This window comes from Seriola lalandi, unplaced genomic scaffold, assembly GCF_002814215.2.
Source record: "Seriola lalandi dorsalis isolate HSWRI2012SDOR001 ecotype SW California unplaced genomic scaffold, Sedor1 jcf7180002054685, whole genome shotgun sequence".
NCBI lineage: Eukaryota > Metazoa > Chordata > Actinopteri > Carangiformes > Carangidae > Seriola > Seriola lalandi.
This window is the reverse complement of record NW_019525238.1, coordinates 733,507-752,196: the sequence shown is the minus strand read 5'-3', so window position 1 is coordinate 752,196 and position 18,690 is coordinate 733,507. Positions and strand designations below refer to the sequence as shown.

The 18,690-nt window shown below is 41.3% G+C and overlaps 1 protein-coding gene across 1 annotated transcript; it reads right to left on the bottom strand.

Annotated features, from left to right (window-relative positions):
- Positions 1-1,256: 1,256 nt before the first annotated feature.
- Positions 1,257-16,822, bottom strand: LOC111667154 (sodium- and chloride-dependent taurine transporter-like). Its single transcript, XM_023422760.2, has 14 exons — positions 16,665-16,822; positions 14,376-14,605; positions 14,150-14,284; positions 12,122-12,356; positions 11,410-11,542; positions 10,578-10,712; positions 9,558-9,661; positions 9,279-9,403; positions 7,643-7,755; positions 6,245-6,382; positions 5,709-5,811; positions 4,231-4,331; positions 3,918-4,088; positions 1,257-3,033 (listed from the first exon to the last, which is right to left on the bottom strand). Exons 1-14 carry the CDS (start codon positions 16,673-16,675, stop codon positions 2,878-2,880), a joined length of 1,890 nt encoding a protein of 629 aa, XP_023278528.1. The 5' UTR covers positions 16,676-16,822; the 3' UTR covers positions 1,257-2,877.
- Between the last annotated feature and the right edge of the window lie 1,868 nt (positions 16,823-18,690).

Here is an 18,690-nt window from a genome sequence, read left to right as displayed (position 1 = left end):
TGACACTGACAATAACTTGAACTACAGACATGTCAACAAACTGTTGGCATTTACATCAAACTAAAATCCAATATTAACACACATTTATTTTAAATTCAGCTAATTTTCTGGGAGCTATAAACTATTTGATAATTGGTTTCACTGTATTTGGTTTTTTAAAAAACTATGTTAAGCAAGTCTGCATCAAACACTTTGTTTTATTAAACTTGATGTGAAATATGAGCCTCTCCCTTGTTGCTTCACAGAACTGCATCTGCAAGCCAAGGTAACGTGATTTCACAAAGTGCTATCCCATTTCCTTTATATCCTCCTTCACTTGCGTTGATAAAGCAGATGACATAAATTTCAAGGACTTAGGAAGGACAGTGGGACACCAGAGACATGCCCAAATAAGCCAGTTACATCTTTGTAAGTGAGATGTCAATGCAGTTCCCAGCTGCTGAGGGGGCGTTAGATTGATGGTGGGACGGACACCCTGAAAAATTTAGGACAAGTGTCAATGAGCTGAGAGGTGGGAGTGGGGATTGCATTGGTGGCCTTGAATTGAGGATGCTCGAATAAATATAGATAGCTATTTCAAGGGCGGAATCAAGATGTATTGTGATTTGTACAAGTGGTGCTTACTCAAAACAGACAATATTGATGAAGGGTGGAAGTAGAAGCAGTTAGATATGCCACCAAAAGTACAGGGACACTGTCAGATAATGGAAGGGGCTTTGGGAAAATCTCTCAAAACTCAGACGGGAATGTTGTGGCAGAAAAATCTTCACCAGTGCCAGATGGGTTCAGATCCTCAACCGTATGATTTGTAGACTCAAATAAACCCAGTCTTCTGAGTTCGATGTGAAATAGGTTTTACTGTGAGTCAGAAAGTCCAATAAAACCGGTCTGGTCCCCAGAGAGGAAACTGAACTGTCACAGTTGTACATACATTTTTATATCCGTATTCTCTCTTCCTATTGTGGGCCTATTCTGAGTACACGACTATCGTTACGCTCTTTTGACCTGACTGTCGCACCAAGACACCATTGTCTGCACATTTTGGGTACTTTCCCACCTTATTCAAAAATTAATGGTGTCTGACACACAGTTGCTAATATCAAAAAGGGTTGTCCAGTACAACACCATCACTAACTATGACCTCACTGCTAAAATATGAAGATTAGTGAAAACCTCTATGACAGTCTCAACAAAATGGATCATTACAGGCATCCTAAAAGTATTTTGAGAGGAGAAGAATTACAGACACAAATAAATCCAAAGAAAAAGATGTTTATTTGTAATCTCTATAGAATGATGCAATGTGCATCTCAATGGGGACAACTGTGAGACAAAAATACTTTGGTACACTTGAATTTCCAAGTAGCACATGATTTTTATGGACAAAGCAGCACAGTACTGTGGTGACTCCTGCACATGCTTCAGGATAATGATTCCTTCTGACTTTGCATTTAACTGTACGAGTTGTTTGAATTTGTTGATGCTTTTTGAATGAGCAGAGAATGCCATTGCTTCAATGAATATTGCACATTGAAAAATGTAATCCACGCTCACAATGTAATCAAGATTTAGAAAAGAAATTGCTGAGTTTTCAGTAAAACAATTAATCAGTGATGATGTTCATATGATGTACAGTATAAAATTGTTACAAAAAGGCATATGTGATTTACAAACAATTCAAACTCTACATACAAATGTCTAAAGTGAACATTAGAAACTAGAATCCAGTGGTAGTTCTGCTACTGAAATGAGCACAATGGAGAGAGCTGTCAGGATTGTTTAGAAAAAAATGTTTTTACTTTTAGTGATGTTCTCACAGGTCCTACTACTAATTTTGAATCAGAATATTTGACATCAGGTTTCTACTCTTCACTGTCTTAGCATGGAGACAACTAGATACTGTATATCAAAGTTTACAATATCAAAAAGTTAGAAGCTAAAAATATTTCCTCCTGAAATATGTTGCAAATGTAACTGCAATACCCTGCAACAATAAAAACAAATACTAAAATAAAGGTGAAACGACATATAAAGTGCAAAGAGAGGTTTCAATAAATGCACTGGGACTGACTATGGTAGTCACACAGGCAGTGTACAAATACTCTAAAAATGCCACTTCCCCTTTCTCCTTCTTTCTTCTTTCTTAACTGTTTATTCTTCTTCATTGTTTTTATCTCAGTTTTTTTAGGATGTATCTTCTTATGAATGCATTTCTCACCGTATTTGGCCAAGGCCTTGTTGAACTTGTAACTTAAAGGGTGTCAGGCTAAATTAACTCTATAAAATACATTTCGCCACTGAACATGTTATAGATATGTACTCTGAGAGATGTGGGTGGCTCGCTTCCGCTGCTAGCGGAGGTACATTCATTTTCACTGCGGGATAAACAACAACAGCAATAGATTAGAGGTTATCTTGGGCAATGCAACTGCCACAATCATGTGAGGGTGTTAAGATGTTTTTCTACCTTTTGCATGGTTAATTGTGTTTAGATGTTATGAGAAGTGATAATTTCATCTTTTCTTCTATTACACCAAAAACAAAAAAAAAAGCAAATTCCCCATCCCTCCAGGAATCAACAGAAAGGTAGTAAACATTGAACATGTTCTATCTCAAAATACTGCCTAAATTCAGATCAGTGCCAACTACAGCAACAACAATTGTAACATCAACAATATTGATATAGTAAAAAAAAAAAAAAAAAATTACAAGAGAAAAAAAAATTACAACAATAATATATAACTCTCTTCATAGAAATCAAACCAGAGTATCTCTAACGTGTATATATTGGACAATGTAAACCTACCATTATCAAAGTTAGCAAATATGATAATAACACAGAAAGCACATCAATCTTATTCCTCTCACAGAGAGCGCTCACATCATTGTTTCTACAATGGTGTGGGTGGGCTTGATCAAGCCATTGTTCCCGTTTGGGTCCAGGGGCTGTGTCAGCTCACTGCCCTTCAAGTTGTACTCTTTCGGGCGAGAGCTCACGCCTGACTTCGCCGGGGCTGCCACTGCTTTGATCCTCTGAGGGAAGGAGATGAGAGATTAGACTAATAATCATCAGTAACTGAGGCAGTTTAGGGTTCAAAGTGACAGTTATCAAATTTAAAATGGCAGACATCAGAATTCAACATGTAGCACATCTGTTTTATGTTACATAATTGAAGTCATAATAAAAAACTAACTAACTTTCCCATTCAAGTGAATCCAAGTGAATATGTGAAAAGCGTGTCCAAATTTTTGACTGGTACCACATGTTAAAACATGTCACTCAGTTTTAGTGCATTAAAAATAGTTGAACATTTTAGAGAATATGCAGCTTTCTTGTTAAGAGTTAGATGAGAAAATTGATACCGCTCTTACGTCTGTAGACAACAGCAGGTTAGCTTATCTTAACATAAAGACCGGACACAGGAGGAAACAGTTGCTAGGGTAACTTATTTCTTTAGGAGGAAGTTGACAACACACACACGTCTCTATGCTACGAAGCATCAAAAATGGAGGAAGCGCAATTAGCTAGCCTGGGGTCCTGGCAACCCCATGCTAATAACAAGGCGATGTGACCCATGGGGGTAGCAATTTAATGTGCTAGCATGTTTTGTGCCAACCGACCAAGTGCAAGCAAGATTACATTTATGGTCTAATAATTACAATATGGCACTGAACTGTGTCCTCTTAGTGAGTTTTAGAGGTTATGGTAGGTGATTTCTTCTACAGCTAGGCTAGCTGTTTCTCCCTGTTTCCAGTCTTTATGCTAAACTAAGGTAACCATCTCCAGGCTCTTGCTTATATTAGACATGAGGGTGGTATTGCTCATCTTATCTAACTCTTGGGAAGAAAACAGAGAGATGTCTTTCCCAAAATGCCAAACTATTTCTTTAAAGGCACTGAGGGTTGTGTCAGCTCACCTCGATCAGGGGTCCCTCAGACTGTAAGATCTTGATGACCATCACCATTGGGATGCAGATCATGGAGGCCAGGGCCAAACACCAGCCCAGACCGATGGCCCAGTCAGGGTACTCATACACCTTGTTATAGGTCAAGGGCTTGTACTTCACCAGAGAGAAGACAAAGCAGCCCTAGGAAACAAACACATGTTGCTTTTAGTACAAGTTGTACGCCTCCCTGTGACCTTGAAAGTTCAACTATCAACATTCATGTCACGTCATCAACAACAGTATCTCCAAACCCTCCGACACAATAAAATGACTGAGCTCTCACCATGCAGAGGACAGGAGTGATTATGGTCCAGCTCCATTTCATCCATGCGTTTGGTCTGTAGCCAATCATGTCTTCAACTCCATCGTAGAAATTATCAACTCCTACCCAACACAAAGACAGCAAAGAATTACATTAGTGCTTCCATATTTGTTAGTCGGTAGAATATTTATTGTAGGATAAGTTATCATCAGTCTCTTTGGTACATGTGTTATTGTTTGCTGTTGTAGAGTGACCTTCATATCTAACATAGGAAATTAGTAGGTTTACAGGCCCTTTATTGCTGTTGTCTGCTATAAACTGCAGCACATATTTCCACTGGGCCACTTATCATATGGTTTATATTACATACAGTCTCTGTTTTGTCAGTTAAAACTAGCTCACTAGGTCAATATTCATGGTTCCTGTTTTGTTTGTAGTGAACTATTGGTTTTATTGCATTGTTTAATGGGTCATGTTTTCTGTGCTTCACGTGTGCCTGATGTCGTTATTATGCACCTTTGTACATGTTATCAATTTATAGTTTTATTCAGTTTTAGTTTCTTTTAACATCAGGTCTGGTCAAGGACTATTCCTTCTTTTGGTTGATCTTTTCTTTTTAGCTAACATTACACATAATACAATCAACATTTAAAGTAAAAGACTATAAAAAAAATTCTGGGTTATCATTAATCATGGGTTTACAACTTAAAAAACTCTACTTATCTACTTCATTAGGACAATTTGTGTGTGTGTGTGGTTTGAGCAGTTGATTGACAGTAGCCTGGAAACAAATGCAAATACACCTACAACTGATATAATCACACTTCAAACCAGTGAGAAGAGCATAGAGACCGACCAAAATACATGAATCTGTCATATAAAATATCCAAAACTGTTCTAACATTGTTAGTTCCCAAGCTGGGAACCACATTGATTAGGACACAGAGCCTGCAAAGGTCACTGTGAAGAGGTGCTACCGTTCTGTGTGATTCAACTACAGAGGCATCATCACAGGCAATCACCGGACATTATTTTTAATAGCAGGGCCTTTCTGTGTGTATAATGGATAAAGCGGTTGCTGAATGATGTCAGATGACTGATTAATAGTAATTCAAAGAATCAGATAGCTGGACACAAACAGTAACATTTTAAGTTAAGTAATTTATTACTGGAAAATGCACGGTTGACTTAATTCCTATTAGGTTTTTCTCTTTAGAAATAAATATTCTTCCTTCATTAATAATGATGGGGTGTAATCTGGTGGGAGGGATCCAGGCCTAGCCAATCACAATCTAGTAAACCACCCTACTCCCCCTCACCACACCCCTGCATGCAGTTAAACTTATTTAGTACTGATGTTGAAAGGACCACAAGGACACCTTTGTTTACCACCATAGAGATCATTTGTGCCCTTTTTTTCCCCCCAACTCTTCAGGATCATTACTTTGAAAAACGACACACACTACAGAAACCTATCAACCAGAGTTGTTTCCACTTACCATAAACCCAGGCTACAGCAATGCATTCAAAGAATGCAACCCACAAAAGGCACACACCACTGGCTGCATAGTAGTCAAAGAGTTGAAACACATACATGCCACCCTGGAAAAAGAAAAGACAGAAAACTGCATTAATTATCTCTCTGGTGTGTGTGTGGAAAGAAAGAGAGTCATAGAGATAGAACGGGCATTAAAGCAGAGTGGGGGTGTTGAAAGGGGTACAGAAGAATGCTGGCACTCTACCAATAGAGGCAGAGTTCAACAGGTGCTGAGACGTCATTGAAGAACAGTTAACTGCTAAACGGAAAACAGCATTCCAGCTTGTTCCATTCAGACACACAGGATGTGAGTGGTGAATGTGGTAGGAAGCCATATTTGGTTGTAACAATGCAGCAGCCGACAGGCAAGTGGAAAGTCTGTGGCGTTATCTCTGCTGTTGATCCGAATGCACAGAAGTCTTTTCCTTTTCTAAACAGGATGAGCGGCAGAAGTGAGAGTGCAGAGGGCTCGATGAATGAGACTGTTGGTGAACTTACTTTCGTTACCATGGCGAGTCCCAGGAGATAGCTCATGAAACACATCACAGCTATAAAGATCTCTCGCCGGTAACCCTTCCTGAGGAGAGATGGATACAGATCCACTATAGAGGTGATCTGTCCTTCCACTTCAACAAACTGTGGGGACAAAAACAGCTATTAAGTTCTGAGGAACAAAAAAACAAAACAAAAAACAATCAGGGCTCTTCCTGTGTGCATGCTGCTCTTTTTTTTCCCCATCTGCAAACCAGTGATTAGAGAATGAGAGCTGTCTTTGTTGGGCAGTAATGAGAATTTAAACAAGGCTTCTATGCAACACTGGTTTGTTGCTACCAAGACACAACAGAAACAAAACGACAGTGAAATCACCGTCTCCGTCTCCCCGTCTGTGTCTCTCTTGCTCCCTTGTGACTCCTCATTGTGTCGTCTCATAAGCTGCATAATGCCATAACAAATTGACTATAAAAAATCAATGTTAATTATAAATTATAAAATTGTTCCCATTTATCAAATTACAGTGTCTTTAGGCACCGAGGGCATTTGTCTCCACTGTTGTATGAAGACCGAACAAAAACCCCTTACATAACAGTGGCATGTGTGTGTGAGCGATGTTAACAATATATAGCATTCAGGACTACAAATCTGCATGAAATCTATGGTCATAAAATGCACCCACACACACATACCCACCCACACACAAACACACACACACACACACACACACACACACACACACACACACACACACACACACACACACACACAGACACAGACACATGCCGTCACTGGCAACATTTCCAAATAGCCACACTATTTACATGTGCTCAAATTTAGTGTATTGGCCAGATCTCGCAGCTCGCTGAAACGAATTGCCAGCTATGTGCAGGACTGAGTTAGCACAAGAGTAGAATTACACTTGGAGGCAGGAAATGTGATATAGCTGGAGAACCCCTACAGTGTACACTTCTGTTTTGTCTACATAGATTATCTCGTCTTAATCAAAGCTCTGCCTCCTATCACAGCTACATAATAGCCTGCAAGCTATTATAATGACTTCTTCTAAATAAGTGTTTGGCAAATGTCTATCAACTTCTAAAACCTTAATTTGTGGCATTACAGAGCATTAAAGGGGCTATAATCCCCCACACAGTGCAGTCAAGAGTGGTGGTAAAATCCCTTTGTGGGAACAGGCTGCATTACTTGTCTGTCAGTTATCTGATACCTTGGAGACATGAGATATGGATTGGAGAAGACACTAAATGTGTTTTACACATTGGGGGTGGCAGGAGCCAACTAACCCGGGGGACCAGGGGGGTGTCAGTGTGAAATTAATGGGCACTACACCAAACGGCTATTCTGTACATAGCTTGACAGCAGAGTCACTGTGGGAACACTGACCTGGCTGTCGAGGCCCAGGAGCAGCAGCATGATAAAGAAGAGGATGGCCCAGAGTGTTGGCAGCGGCATCATGGACACAGCTTTAGGGTAGGCGATGAAGGCCAAGCCGGGACCTGGAAGGAGAACAGAGTGGGGATGGGGACAAGGGGCAGAGCACAGAATTAACATTTCTATCTGATTTCCGCTTGGACGACATACTGTAAGCGGATCGGAAAAAAATAAATGTGAAGACTGAGCTAGAGAGGCTGAGGAGGGTCTGACACTGCCAATAATTTACAGGAAATATGATCTACTTCATCCGACAGTTAAAAGACGTGATAAATTTAACTGGACTGATTGTAGAGTCTTCGGTTAGTGGGTTTTCTCATGCTACAGGTGTCCTGTGTGTGTGTTTACTTGCAGGACAAATATCAATAACTATATTCAACTGTGCATTACATACCTGCCCTCAGTTTATATTGTCTACAACACAAACAGACCACTCTATTTATGAGGTTCTGTTCATACTGCACATACAGTATTAAAGCTATATTATTATAGCTAGTCTATTATTCATTATGGATCTTTAAATGCACTTTTGTTACTGTTTGCACTGTCTTGTAAAATGCTAAACTGTAGCTTGTCGTACTGGTACTAACTGTGTCGATTAGTAATAAAGTGGGATCTAATCTAAAATAATCTAATCTAAATAAAGCAGCGGAACCAGTTCCACAGGATACAATGAGAGCATGAGACACAAAGTCAGCAATCATATAAACAACAGCCTCAGCCTCAATTGAACAGCTGTAAAAGAAAAAAAAGTAAAAAAAAAAAGTTTGAATTTATGAATTTTGACTGAGTCTTTTCATATATGATGGAATATGTATGTATACTCAATGTGTGTCTATGTCCATCACAGAATTACTGTCATTGTCATACAATCGTAGACTGGTTTCACACGGCTGCAGTCTTAAAGATAGCAAGAGCTTAATTTGAACTGAAAGAGCGAGCATGCTGAAAGAAGACGCATCTCCTCCAAAGTCCACATAGAGTATAAAGGAAGGCAGAAACAGAACCGGTGGCGTCCACCTCGCTCAGGAGATCCACAGCTTGTTAACAGAACTGGACTTTACAGTGCAGTGCAGAAATATCACTTCAAGGTGCCAGTGCACATACAGAAGGGTGCCAATCTTCTTAGCAATGTCTCCTGGTCAAAAAGATGTAAAGCTACTAAACTGCATGAGCAGGTTGAATGCGGCACATGAGGACACCAGGTGCCATTGAGCACTTGTAATAATGATGATGGCCCAGTACAGGAGCTCTGTACCACCGCAGTTCATTGTGTAGTTAAGACACACAGCACCTCAGATTACATCACCAATGCGATGTAATCTGTCCTCAAAAAGGTGGAACATACTGTATTTCACACTGAAGTAACAATTCTGTTTCTTTGAGGCTTTTATTCAAGGAGCATGCAATTGCCGATACCTCTACATTTCAGCATCATCGTTTCCGAGACTTAAACAAATACTTGATTATTTTTTTTCCTCATTTCAATTTTGCTGTTGAGTTTCCAATTGGCTTTTTTTTTCTTTTTTTCTTTTTTTTTGGCAACAGCGCCCACCATCACTGCTGCCATCACCTTGGACCCTCGTACCTGACTCTGCCACATCGGCAATGTCCACCCCTTGTTCTTGTGCCATGAAGCCCAGGACGGAAAATATTGCGAAGCCAGACACAAAACTGGTACCGCTGTTGAGGCCTCCCAGCAGCAAACAGTCCCTATGTCACACATATGTCATGGAGGTTGTTAATGAACACAGGTGGAACCGAAGTTCCCATTTTTTTTTTTTTTTTTTTTTCTTCACGCAACCGTCTCTGACACGAGTTGCTGTCACTACCACAGTCCCACTCCCCCCCAGCAGACACAACTCACCTGTAGCAGTTGTATTTGTATTTGTTGTAGCTCCCCAGTGATGTCATGGCTCCCAGGCAAATGGCATAGGAGAAGAAAATCTGGGTTCCTGCATCGATCCACACCTGAGGAGACAGAGGAAGAGGTGCACTCATTTTCAGAGATTTCCAGATTAGATGACGTCAACCTGTTATGAAATGTGTTGAAATTTTAAATTCTATCATCAACTCCTGACTGTCAGCTAATTAGAGGTACAAGTGATCTGCTCACACCGAGAAGGCAAAAATTTGATGAACTAATTTTTTTTGGCCACTTGGCAGAAGCATAAACTAGCTGTGAGCACAACATTAAAATGTCATCTCATTTTAAGTTGGATTTCCAGCAAATATGGAGCAACATCAGCATTAATTTAATTTGGAGTCATGTTTCTGCACGCCATAAAACCAAAGCAATGAGATGAAAGATGCTACAAAGCTCCGCAGAGCTGAGGGGAGTTGCAGAGGTGGGTGATGATTTAATCATGAGTGAAAATTCAATCACTCATGAGAAAAGAAAGGAATTACTGCCTTGTGGTTATATCCCTCATTCAACTAGTCAAGTAGCAGTCTGTCCAGATTCAAATAGTAGTGTATTTCATCATAATTAGCAAATGAAATGCCAAAAACATGTTTTCTGGGGTCACAGTGACCAGACCTTTGACCACCAAAATCTAATCAGTTCAGTTCAAGGTATCGCTCTCTTGTCCGTGAGGTACAACATGGAGATGGTAAGTGGATTTTATTGCTGCTTTTAGACGGAGCAAAGCTATCTATTTCCAGTGTTTCTGCAAAGCTAAGCTAACCGGCTGCAGACTGCAGCTTCATATTAAAGATGAGAGTTGTATCGATCTTCTCATCAAACTCTCAGCAAGAAAGCAAATACGTGTATTATTCCAAAATGTCAAACTATTCCTTTGATACCCGCGGACAGATATGATCATCTCAAAGACGTGTGAGCAGGGGGCTGTAACAGTGAAATCAGCAGAAGAGTTTTCAATCGTACCTCTGGATCCCGTAGGCGGGTCAGGTCGGGGTAAAGGTAAAATTTGATCCCTTCAGATGCCCCAGGCAGGGTCACGCCACGAACCAGCAGCACAATCAGCATCACAAAGGGGAAAGTGGCTGTTATGTACACCACCTAGACAGGACAAAGGAATTATTAGCCAAAATACTAAACAACAGTTATAGACTTATGACACATCAACCTTGAAATATAATGGAATAAACACTACTTCTCTTTTAAGCTCTCATGTCTTACTCATATTTTCCAACTGCTGGACAAAAGAAACATTGTTCTTGTTATGCCCTGATCTGTGAACAGCGAAGCAGACTGAAGTCATGATGGGGGTTTGAGACGCGCACGCCCGATAAAGCACGAAGCAGTCACGGAATAAAGGCTTCATTTTCTCAACTGTTATCTGGTTAAACATTATGGGTAATCCTTTTAAAGCACACTTTTCACAGCAATGGACCCTGTGTTAAATATAGATCTAATCCCACAAATAGTTCTTAATAGGGTTAATCATTTTCCTCACACAGTTCCTCCTGCTGGCTCAGGCCCAGTTTCTGTCCCTCTAACAGAAACAGCGAGAGAGAGGGAGCTAAGGAGTGGCAATCAACTCTTAACAGCCGACAGAAAGTCTGGCCAAGAAGTAGCTTTTGGGACAGCACAGAGGCTTGTGTCTCTAAATCAACTAAATCAACCTTGTTTCCAAGCCTGAGGGTTTTCTCTCAGCACAGTGTTTTGTCACCAACATGTCGGGGTAAAGAGTAAAGGCCAAACAGCATCCAGGCAACACAATAACTACAGGATGTGTATACGCCTCAGCACTCACTTTCCCAGTGGACTTGACTCCTTTCCAGATGCAGAAGAAGCAGATAACCCACACTGCTAGGAGACACAGGGCCAGGTCCCACTTCAGGGGCCCTATGTCCTCGATCCCAGAGGAGATGCTCAAGACATTGCGTCTGCAGAGGATACGGAGGCAAAGGTTAATGGTAGTTTGTGGGACTTGAAACAGTAGAAGTTATCTTGCAGATTTTCAAACACACCCAAGGAAGCAGCTGATGGGAGACCATGACAACAAGACACTAATTAAGAAGGCCATAAAAGTGTAAATCAAACAGGCACATGATTTGGCCTTTCATTGCTGTTCTGCTGCTAGTCTGAATACACTACAGTAACATGCTGAGAACATTTATTTGATGAATTGTCATCAAATTCAAACACGCAACAAAGCAAATGAGCATGAAAAACACTGGGATTTCCAGTTGGTATTTCAGTTCAGTTTGACAACTAAAGTCAAACTTTGAGCTGCATGTAACATATAATAGTTGCAGTGCAAATACAGTTTATAATAAACTGGCAGAGAACCAAAAGCACATTTACAAAAGTAAACTGGCTTTTGCAGGAATTGTGCCTGTACAAACACACTTACGCAAGCAAGATAGAGAGGCAGTGTTACCTTAGTGTATTCATGTGTGCGTGCGTGCGTGCGTGTGTGTGTGTGTGTGTGTCCATTAGGCATGCTGTCAGTGAATACTCACTCCCAGAACTCGGTGACGGGGGAGGTAAAGTTGGTAATGTTGGCTGCCAGCCAAAGGGTCTTGTTCTTGCGGACTGTGTCCTCCACACAGTGCTCTGTGTTCCACGGCTGCTTGCATTTTGCCCAGGGCAGCTCCGGCTGAAAGCACTGAAACAGGTAGTAGAGACCCCAGGCCAAGATCACGATGTAGTAGATGTTCAGTAGAGATACGATCACGATAGAGGCGTAGCCAATACCTGGAGACAAGAAAGAGAGAGCGCAGGTTGCAACGTCAGCTCAAGATATCAGCCAACTCAGTATTATGATTTATTGTCTTTTAAAAATGACACATTTTACCAATGTGTGATGATGCCTTAGTTTACTCCCGCAACATCTGATTTTCTCTTACCAGATGGGGGCAGCAAAAACGAGCAGCCAATACAACACTGACACAGTATCATCACCTCTTAGGTGGACATGATAACGTGTAAGCATACAGCAGCCTATTTACACATCCAACACCTTTCACAGTGCTGAGCAACTTTAAAAGGAGGCTATTACAACCAACTCTTAATCAACTTCCCCAGCTTGACTCTACTATCTGCTGTTGTAATGTCCTTAGTGTTGTTTGCTATTTTTAGATGACTTTGCCACGAACCTGGACACAGAAATCCCCGGTTCTCCTTCACTGCTTCAGGGTATTTTTAAACTCATCATCTCTGTCACCCCCACCTCCTCATTCCCACATACCGAATGCAAACTGATAGACAAGTCAATGCTCTGACAGGTGTGTGTGTGTGTGTGTGTGTGTGTGTGTGTGTGTGTGTGTGTGTGTGTGTGTGTGTGTGTGTGTCTGTATGTGTGTGTAGTCTACAGTGTGCTGATGTGTGTTGAGTTAAGTCATGCATCCACTGTGTGATAAACATGTGAAGGCGGGAGGAACAATGAGGAGATTTGCGATTGGCCGGTTCCGCGGCCACTTGTGGACTTTCTCAGCTGTGCCAGACTCTGCGCCAGATGGACGGACAGCAGTCCCAACGTTCCTTGAATAGCGGAGAACCGTCGGCAGCTGCTAGAGATCGTTTGCCGCACAGTTTCCTCTCTTTTCATGTGACGTTACTCGCGTGAACATGAGTAAGGGCGTCGTGGCAGCTGCTGAGGGAGCGGTGCCTCAGTGCTTGTCTACAGCTGCCACTCAAAGGTAGAGGGGGCTGCACCAGCAATGAGAGACCCTTGGCATTACTTAGAGTATCAGTAGCTCATGGTGATCTCAAGTCAAGAGGCCGGTGAGAGAACCCCACCCTGACAACACTGTCACCAAGGACATAAAATATTTATAATATCCTGTAAGCTTAAACAAAACAAGTGGATCCAAACTGCAGCTCCATGTCAACAAAGATGATCATGGTATTCTCATGCAGACCTGCTGCATGAGATTGTACCCATTGCTAGGCAACTTGATTTTATTTATTTATTTATTTATTTGCTGGTCTGTTTCCATGGCAACCAAGAACTCATCTATCCTTTATAAACAGCAGATCTGCAATCCAAGGATGATTTTATGTTTCGGAGCCTTCAAGCATGTGGCTGTTGCACGTGCATATTAATGCTTATGGTAATGTGTGTATGTATGTATACGTTCCACCTCTGGGTCACAGTAGCATTAGAGTAAACTAATATCATTCGTCCTCCAGGATTTTCCATGTTAAGTACTCTCAATGTTCAGCTCCTGCTTCGCTTTGCTGCTTAATGTAGTTTACACAACACAGACCAGCCTAATGGTGTAAGACTTGTCCAATTGCACTGAGGTGGTGAGGAGGGGTTGTTGTTGTTGTTGTTGTTGGCTTCAGCACAACATTATGTCAGAATGATGAATACTGAACTGAAACAGGAAGACAATCAGGGCAGAATCCTTGTTGGGACAAATGAGGCTTTTACTGTGCATTAAATATTAAATGATCTCGTCAGGGGAGATTTACGCAGCGGTGCAGAACCTCTATTTTTTGCGTCTGTGTGTGAATATGAGCAGTGTCTATGTGTTTTGACCTACCAGTGAAGATGGGGCAGAGCTTGGCCCAGCAGGTGATCCCTCCCTCAGAGGTGTACTGGCCCAGTGCAACCTCCAGGAAGAACACAGGCAGGCCACCCCCAAACAGGAAGATGAAGTAAGGGATGAGGAAAGCACCTGGAAGACGGACACAGGAATCAGCCTTTCTTGCTACAATCACGACAACATGTTTTGACTGTTGAGTATCTGTTGTGTTTCTTCTGCCTACCTCCACCATTTTTATAACAAAGGTAAGGAAACCGCCAGACGTTTCCTAATCCGACAAAGCCTCCGGCCACAGACAGGACAAAGTCGAGCTTACTAGCCCACTTCTCCCTCTGAGGGACCTTGCCCTCGGCCTCGTCCTCGGGCCGTGTGCCTGGGCTCTTCCCTGGTGAAGGTTTCAGGGTGTCCTTGTGAAAGTCCTTCAGGCATTGGAGCTTCTCTTTCTGTGCCATGCTGTGGACGGCAAAAAGGAAAAGGACACATTGATGGAGAGAGAGACAGAGACAAAGAGAGAGAGACAGAGAGAGGTGAGAGGGATAAGACACAGATAGAGAGGAGCATTAGGGAGCTAATGCTGTCTCCTGATTGCGTTACAGCGTGCTGTGTGAGTACATTATATACAGTACTATGTTGCTAATCTTGCTAATCTGAACAACTGATGCGTGGAGGTCATTTAGACTGGAGATATGTTGCATGGAGCTGATTTACGCTGAGACATGGAGCAAAATCAAAACCACCAGTCTCACACTTTTTTTTTTCTGCAACATACAGTAAACAGGGAGAACACCCAATGTGTTTCTTTATCTGCCCCAATCATTCAGTCGGGCTTTAGATAACAGAATGTTTTGGTTTCAAGTAAAAACATATATATTTTATATTCATACTGCAAACTGCTACAGAACTCAAACTGCAAGAAAAGCACCGGATGACAGAATCTGCACATTCACATCAGTGCTCTTTTTTCATTAGCTGTACATGTAGTCCTGTTTTCCAACTTTACTCTGTGTCTCAGGGTGGATTTCTCTGCTCAGTGGGGGGCACATTGTCACTAAAGGAAAGGGAAGGGAATGTTCGGAGACGAGACACGCCTTTAAGACCTCGCCTGAACCTGAAAGAAAGTCTCTCTTTTAGCTCTCTCTTGTGCTACTTTATCACCGACAGGTCAGCCCACCGTAATCCAAATTTAGAGAGGAAGCTATCCCACTGCAATCCCAAAGCCCTGGCTGCTCACACAACAGCTTAAGTCCACAAAGTGTTTACACTGTAAACCGTCTTTCCAAGAAAGACAGGATTTGTTATTATAGATCGAGGTATCCCATTTCCCTGCATGAGCCAAAGAGGAGGAGGAAACCCAATGACAGGATATAACTATGTAAGACATGTCAAGATTGAAAGTGATTTAAGCTGCCAGCTGGCTTGCAATAAAGAACAAAAGAGGAACAATCAGAAAGCTATAATTAATTGCACACTGTGATATCATTTGTAGGTGTCCTCTTTTGTTAAGAGAGGAAGCTTTCAGAGCAACGTGAGATACTTCTCGTTAACTCTTGCGGGACAGAAAATAAATTCAGAAGCTCAAAAAAAAGAACAGTTTATACAGAAAAGTGTCAACTCTCCAAAATATTAATCTAGGTTTTATTTTTGTTGAAAAGAAAGTTTAAAACTGTTGAGAAATAAAAAACTTAAAATAAATAACAATCATAATAATAGCAGCGTTCATCTCTCAGGAATGGGCATTTCTGCCAACAACTACATGAAGAAGAAGACTCTGAAACCTCTCGCATTCCTACTGGGAACTATGTGTCTCCTTACTTAATCAAGGCTTGAACAACAACTCCTCCATCCCCCTGTGTGCACACTGCGTCCCATCATTTTCTAGGATTTCTCTCTTCCTGTTATGCATGACAAGTCAACTTGAACCACTTTCCATTCTCAAACCTCCTCCTTACATAACTGGATCAGTTCTTGCCCACTCTGTTTCTTATGCTGTTCTCTCTCTCTCTCTCTCTCTCTCTCTCTCTCTCTCTCTCTCTCTCTCTCTTTATCCCCTCTCTTCCCCTCTTCTACTCTTGTCTGCTCAGCGTATGCTTTCACCTGGCTGCATGGCGTTAGGACGCTGCCTGCCCGTCAGATAAGATTTCAGGCAAACTGTCCTTGGGATATAACCCAGATATACTTCACCAGAAATTCCTGAACCTTATAAAAATAAAAAAAACATCTTGGCACATCACTTATACTAAAATCCTCATTGATGTTCAATTAGAATCACTGACTCTTTTTCTACTTTTTTATCAATATGAATCACAAAGACAACAATGAAATCTATTTGCAGCTCTTTCTCTATTTATTTAACCTTTAACATACAAAGCAAGTCCTACAGTATCAACTGAAGCACTAATCTGCCTTTGATCTGACTATCTTTAAGCAAATGTTTACAGAAAAACTTCACCGAACACATGCAAACCCTGAAAAATATACTCAAATTTTCAGCAAAGCAATTCAGAAAACTTACATTTCCTTCATGGCTGCGACTATGTATAGCGTTCCTGTCTCTCAGCTGTCACCATTCCTCTGTACTGAATGCCTTTATGCCGACACGGGTCACAAGAAGTGGAGCTGACAGCAGGGCCCGCCCCCTGGCTAAAGACAATTAAATCCAAAGTGGAGATTGGACGTAGCCTCGCTGTGACAGACAACTCAGGTACCAACGTGGGAGACTGTAAATTTCCACTTCTCACTACTCCCTGCCCACAAACATACACACAGCCAAGTGGTGGGGATGAGTGTGTGTGTGTGTCACAGAAGCACACAACACACTCCTTATTCATGCTGGAGACACAGAGGACAAGTCAGTGGAAGAGAAAGGCTGGGCTGGTTCAATACTGGGGGTTGGTCTTGAATTATGATCTGATACAAATGGATGAACTGAAGGCAGAATAGAAAGTTGTACTCCTTTTTTCTTTTACACACACTTAACCACTAAGCACTAAAATATGAAGCACGGTTTCATAACAAGCCCCTCATAACATCACCACGCCACTTCCAAGCATCTTTGTGTGAAAACTATTTTTATTCAAGAGTATGCTGTGATAATTTCTGGTATGCGGGACATTGTGAATCACTGTCCTCCGTTCTCTCATGACATGTGGTTTGTTATCTGGGAAATGTAAACCAGTACAGTATCAGCTTATAACAATGCCTAATAAGGGAATATGTCTCCCCTGCTTGTGTATGGTTTGTTTAGACACCATTCACTACTCTGAGCGCTCACAATGGCCCGTTAAAGTCTGGCATTTAAGAGTCAATTAAAAACCAATAAATTCCTCTGCAGGATTTACACTGTAGAAAAGGGGGGGGGGGGAATCAGCTGATGACAAGCTGCACACACAAACACAAACACAAACACAAACACACCTTTCACACCTCTTAGTTTTGCACTATGCCATATTTATGTTCGTGTCATGCTCTGTGTATTATTTTGGTTATGTAACTTCTGACAGACACTGCAAGAGATAGAAAGAAAGCCTGTTTCATGTGGCTGATCTAAAAAAGAATAAAATCAAACAGTTCGCCTTAATAAAATGAAAACCTTGTGTTTATTTGTTTATAACTTAGACAACTCACAGAAACCCTGTGAAAAAAGGTTTGGTTATTGTTGAGTAAAGGCGACATTAAACTGCCAGACTGGATCTATATTTTTGTAAATTGTAGCCACAACTACATCATTCAGTCTTCCTTTTTGAAGTTTAGGTTTTATTCTGCCTTGGATTTAAAATCGATGCTCACATTGTGATAATCAAATATGCGAGGAGCAGATATGTGTGTATGTGAACCTGTTTTGAGAAGAAATATTACATGGATCTAGGAAATCGCAGTGCTAGAAAGACAATAGTATTATCTCTTATTTTAGCAGACAAAAAATATATGTCCGAAGGTTTGAATGAGCTTTAGTTTGTTAATTGTTTAACAAGGTTTAGTCTGAAAACAATGGATAGGCAACAATAAATTAATATTTCCAAATGCTTCTTTTTTTATATTATGACCTCATTTCACACAAAAATATTAAACCATAAACTGGGAAGGTTACATGTTCGCAATCGATAGTAGGTAAAATTGTTGTGAATATAAATAACCACTCCTTATTTTACAGGGAGTTCCTCACAAACCCAGTTTGGGAACTTTATTCTCAGCTCTAGCAGCAGCTTTTATCCTGCTGAGAGGGCAGATTGGGGTTATAAAAAGACACATGCCAATCAATCATACACTGTACTGGGCGGAGACAGAAGAAGTAGGTTAAGTATGTGCCAGCAAGCACAAGATATAAGCTAGTAAACGTATTAGTTCATCAGACCTACTTCAGCAGACTCACCTCTATAGGCTTACAGTGCATGACAGACCCTCATTCAGTCATCCATTCATTCAGTGTGCTGTTGACAGTGAAAGTGCACCTGGAGCCTGATCCCCCACCCACCCACCCCGAAAACATCACATGTCACTGTGAAGCCCGGGCGCGCCTGAACGCATCACAGCAGCCCTCC

Bases quoted from the DNA above. Each gene is read 5' to 3' on its own strand.
- LOC111667154 (XM_023422760.2), bottom strand. The intron at 9,404-9,557 runs GTGAGTTGTGTC...TGTGTGACATAG, and splicing joins TACAAATACAACTGCTACAG to GGACTGTTTGCTGCTGGGAG. The intron at 4,089-4,230 runs GTGAGAGCTCAG...TTTGTTTCCTAG, and splicing joins TCACTCCTGTCCTCTGCATG to GGCTGCTTTGTCTTCTCTCT.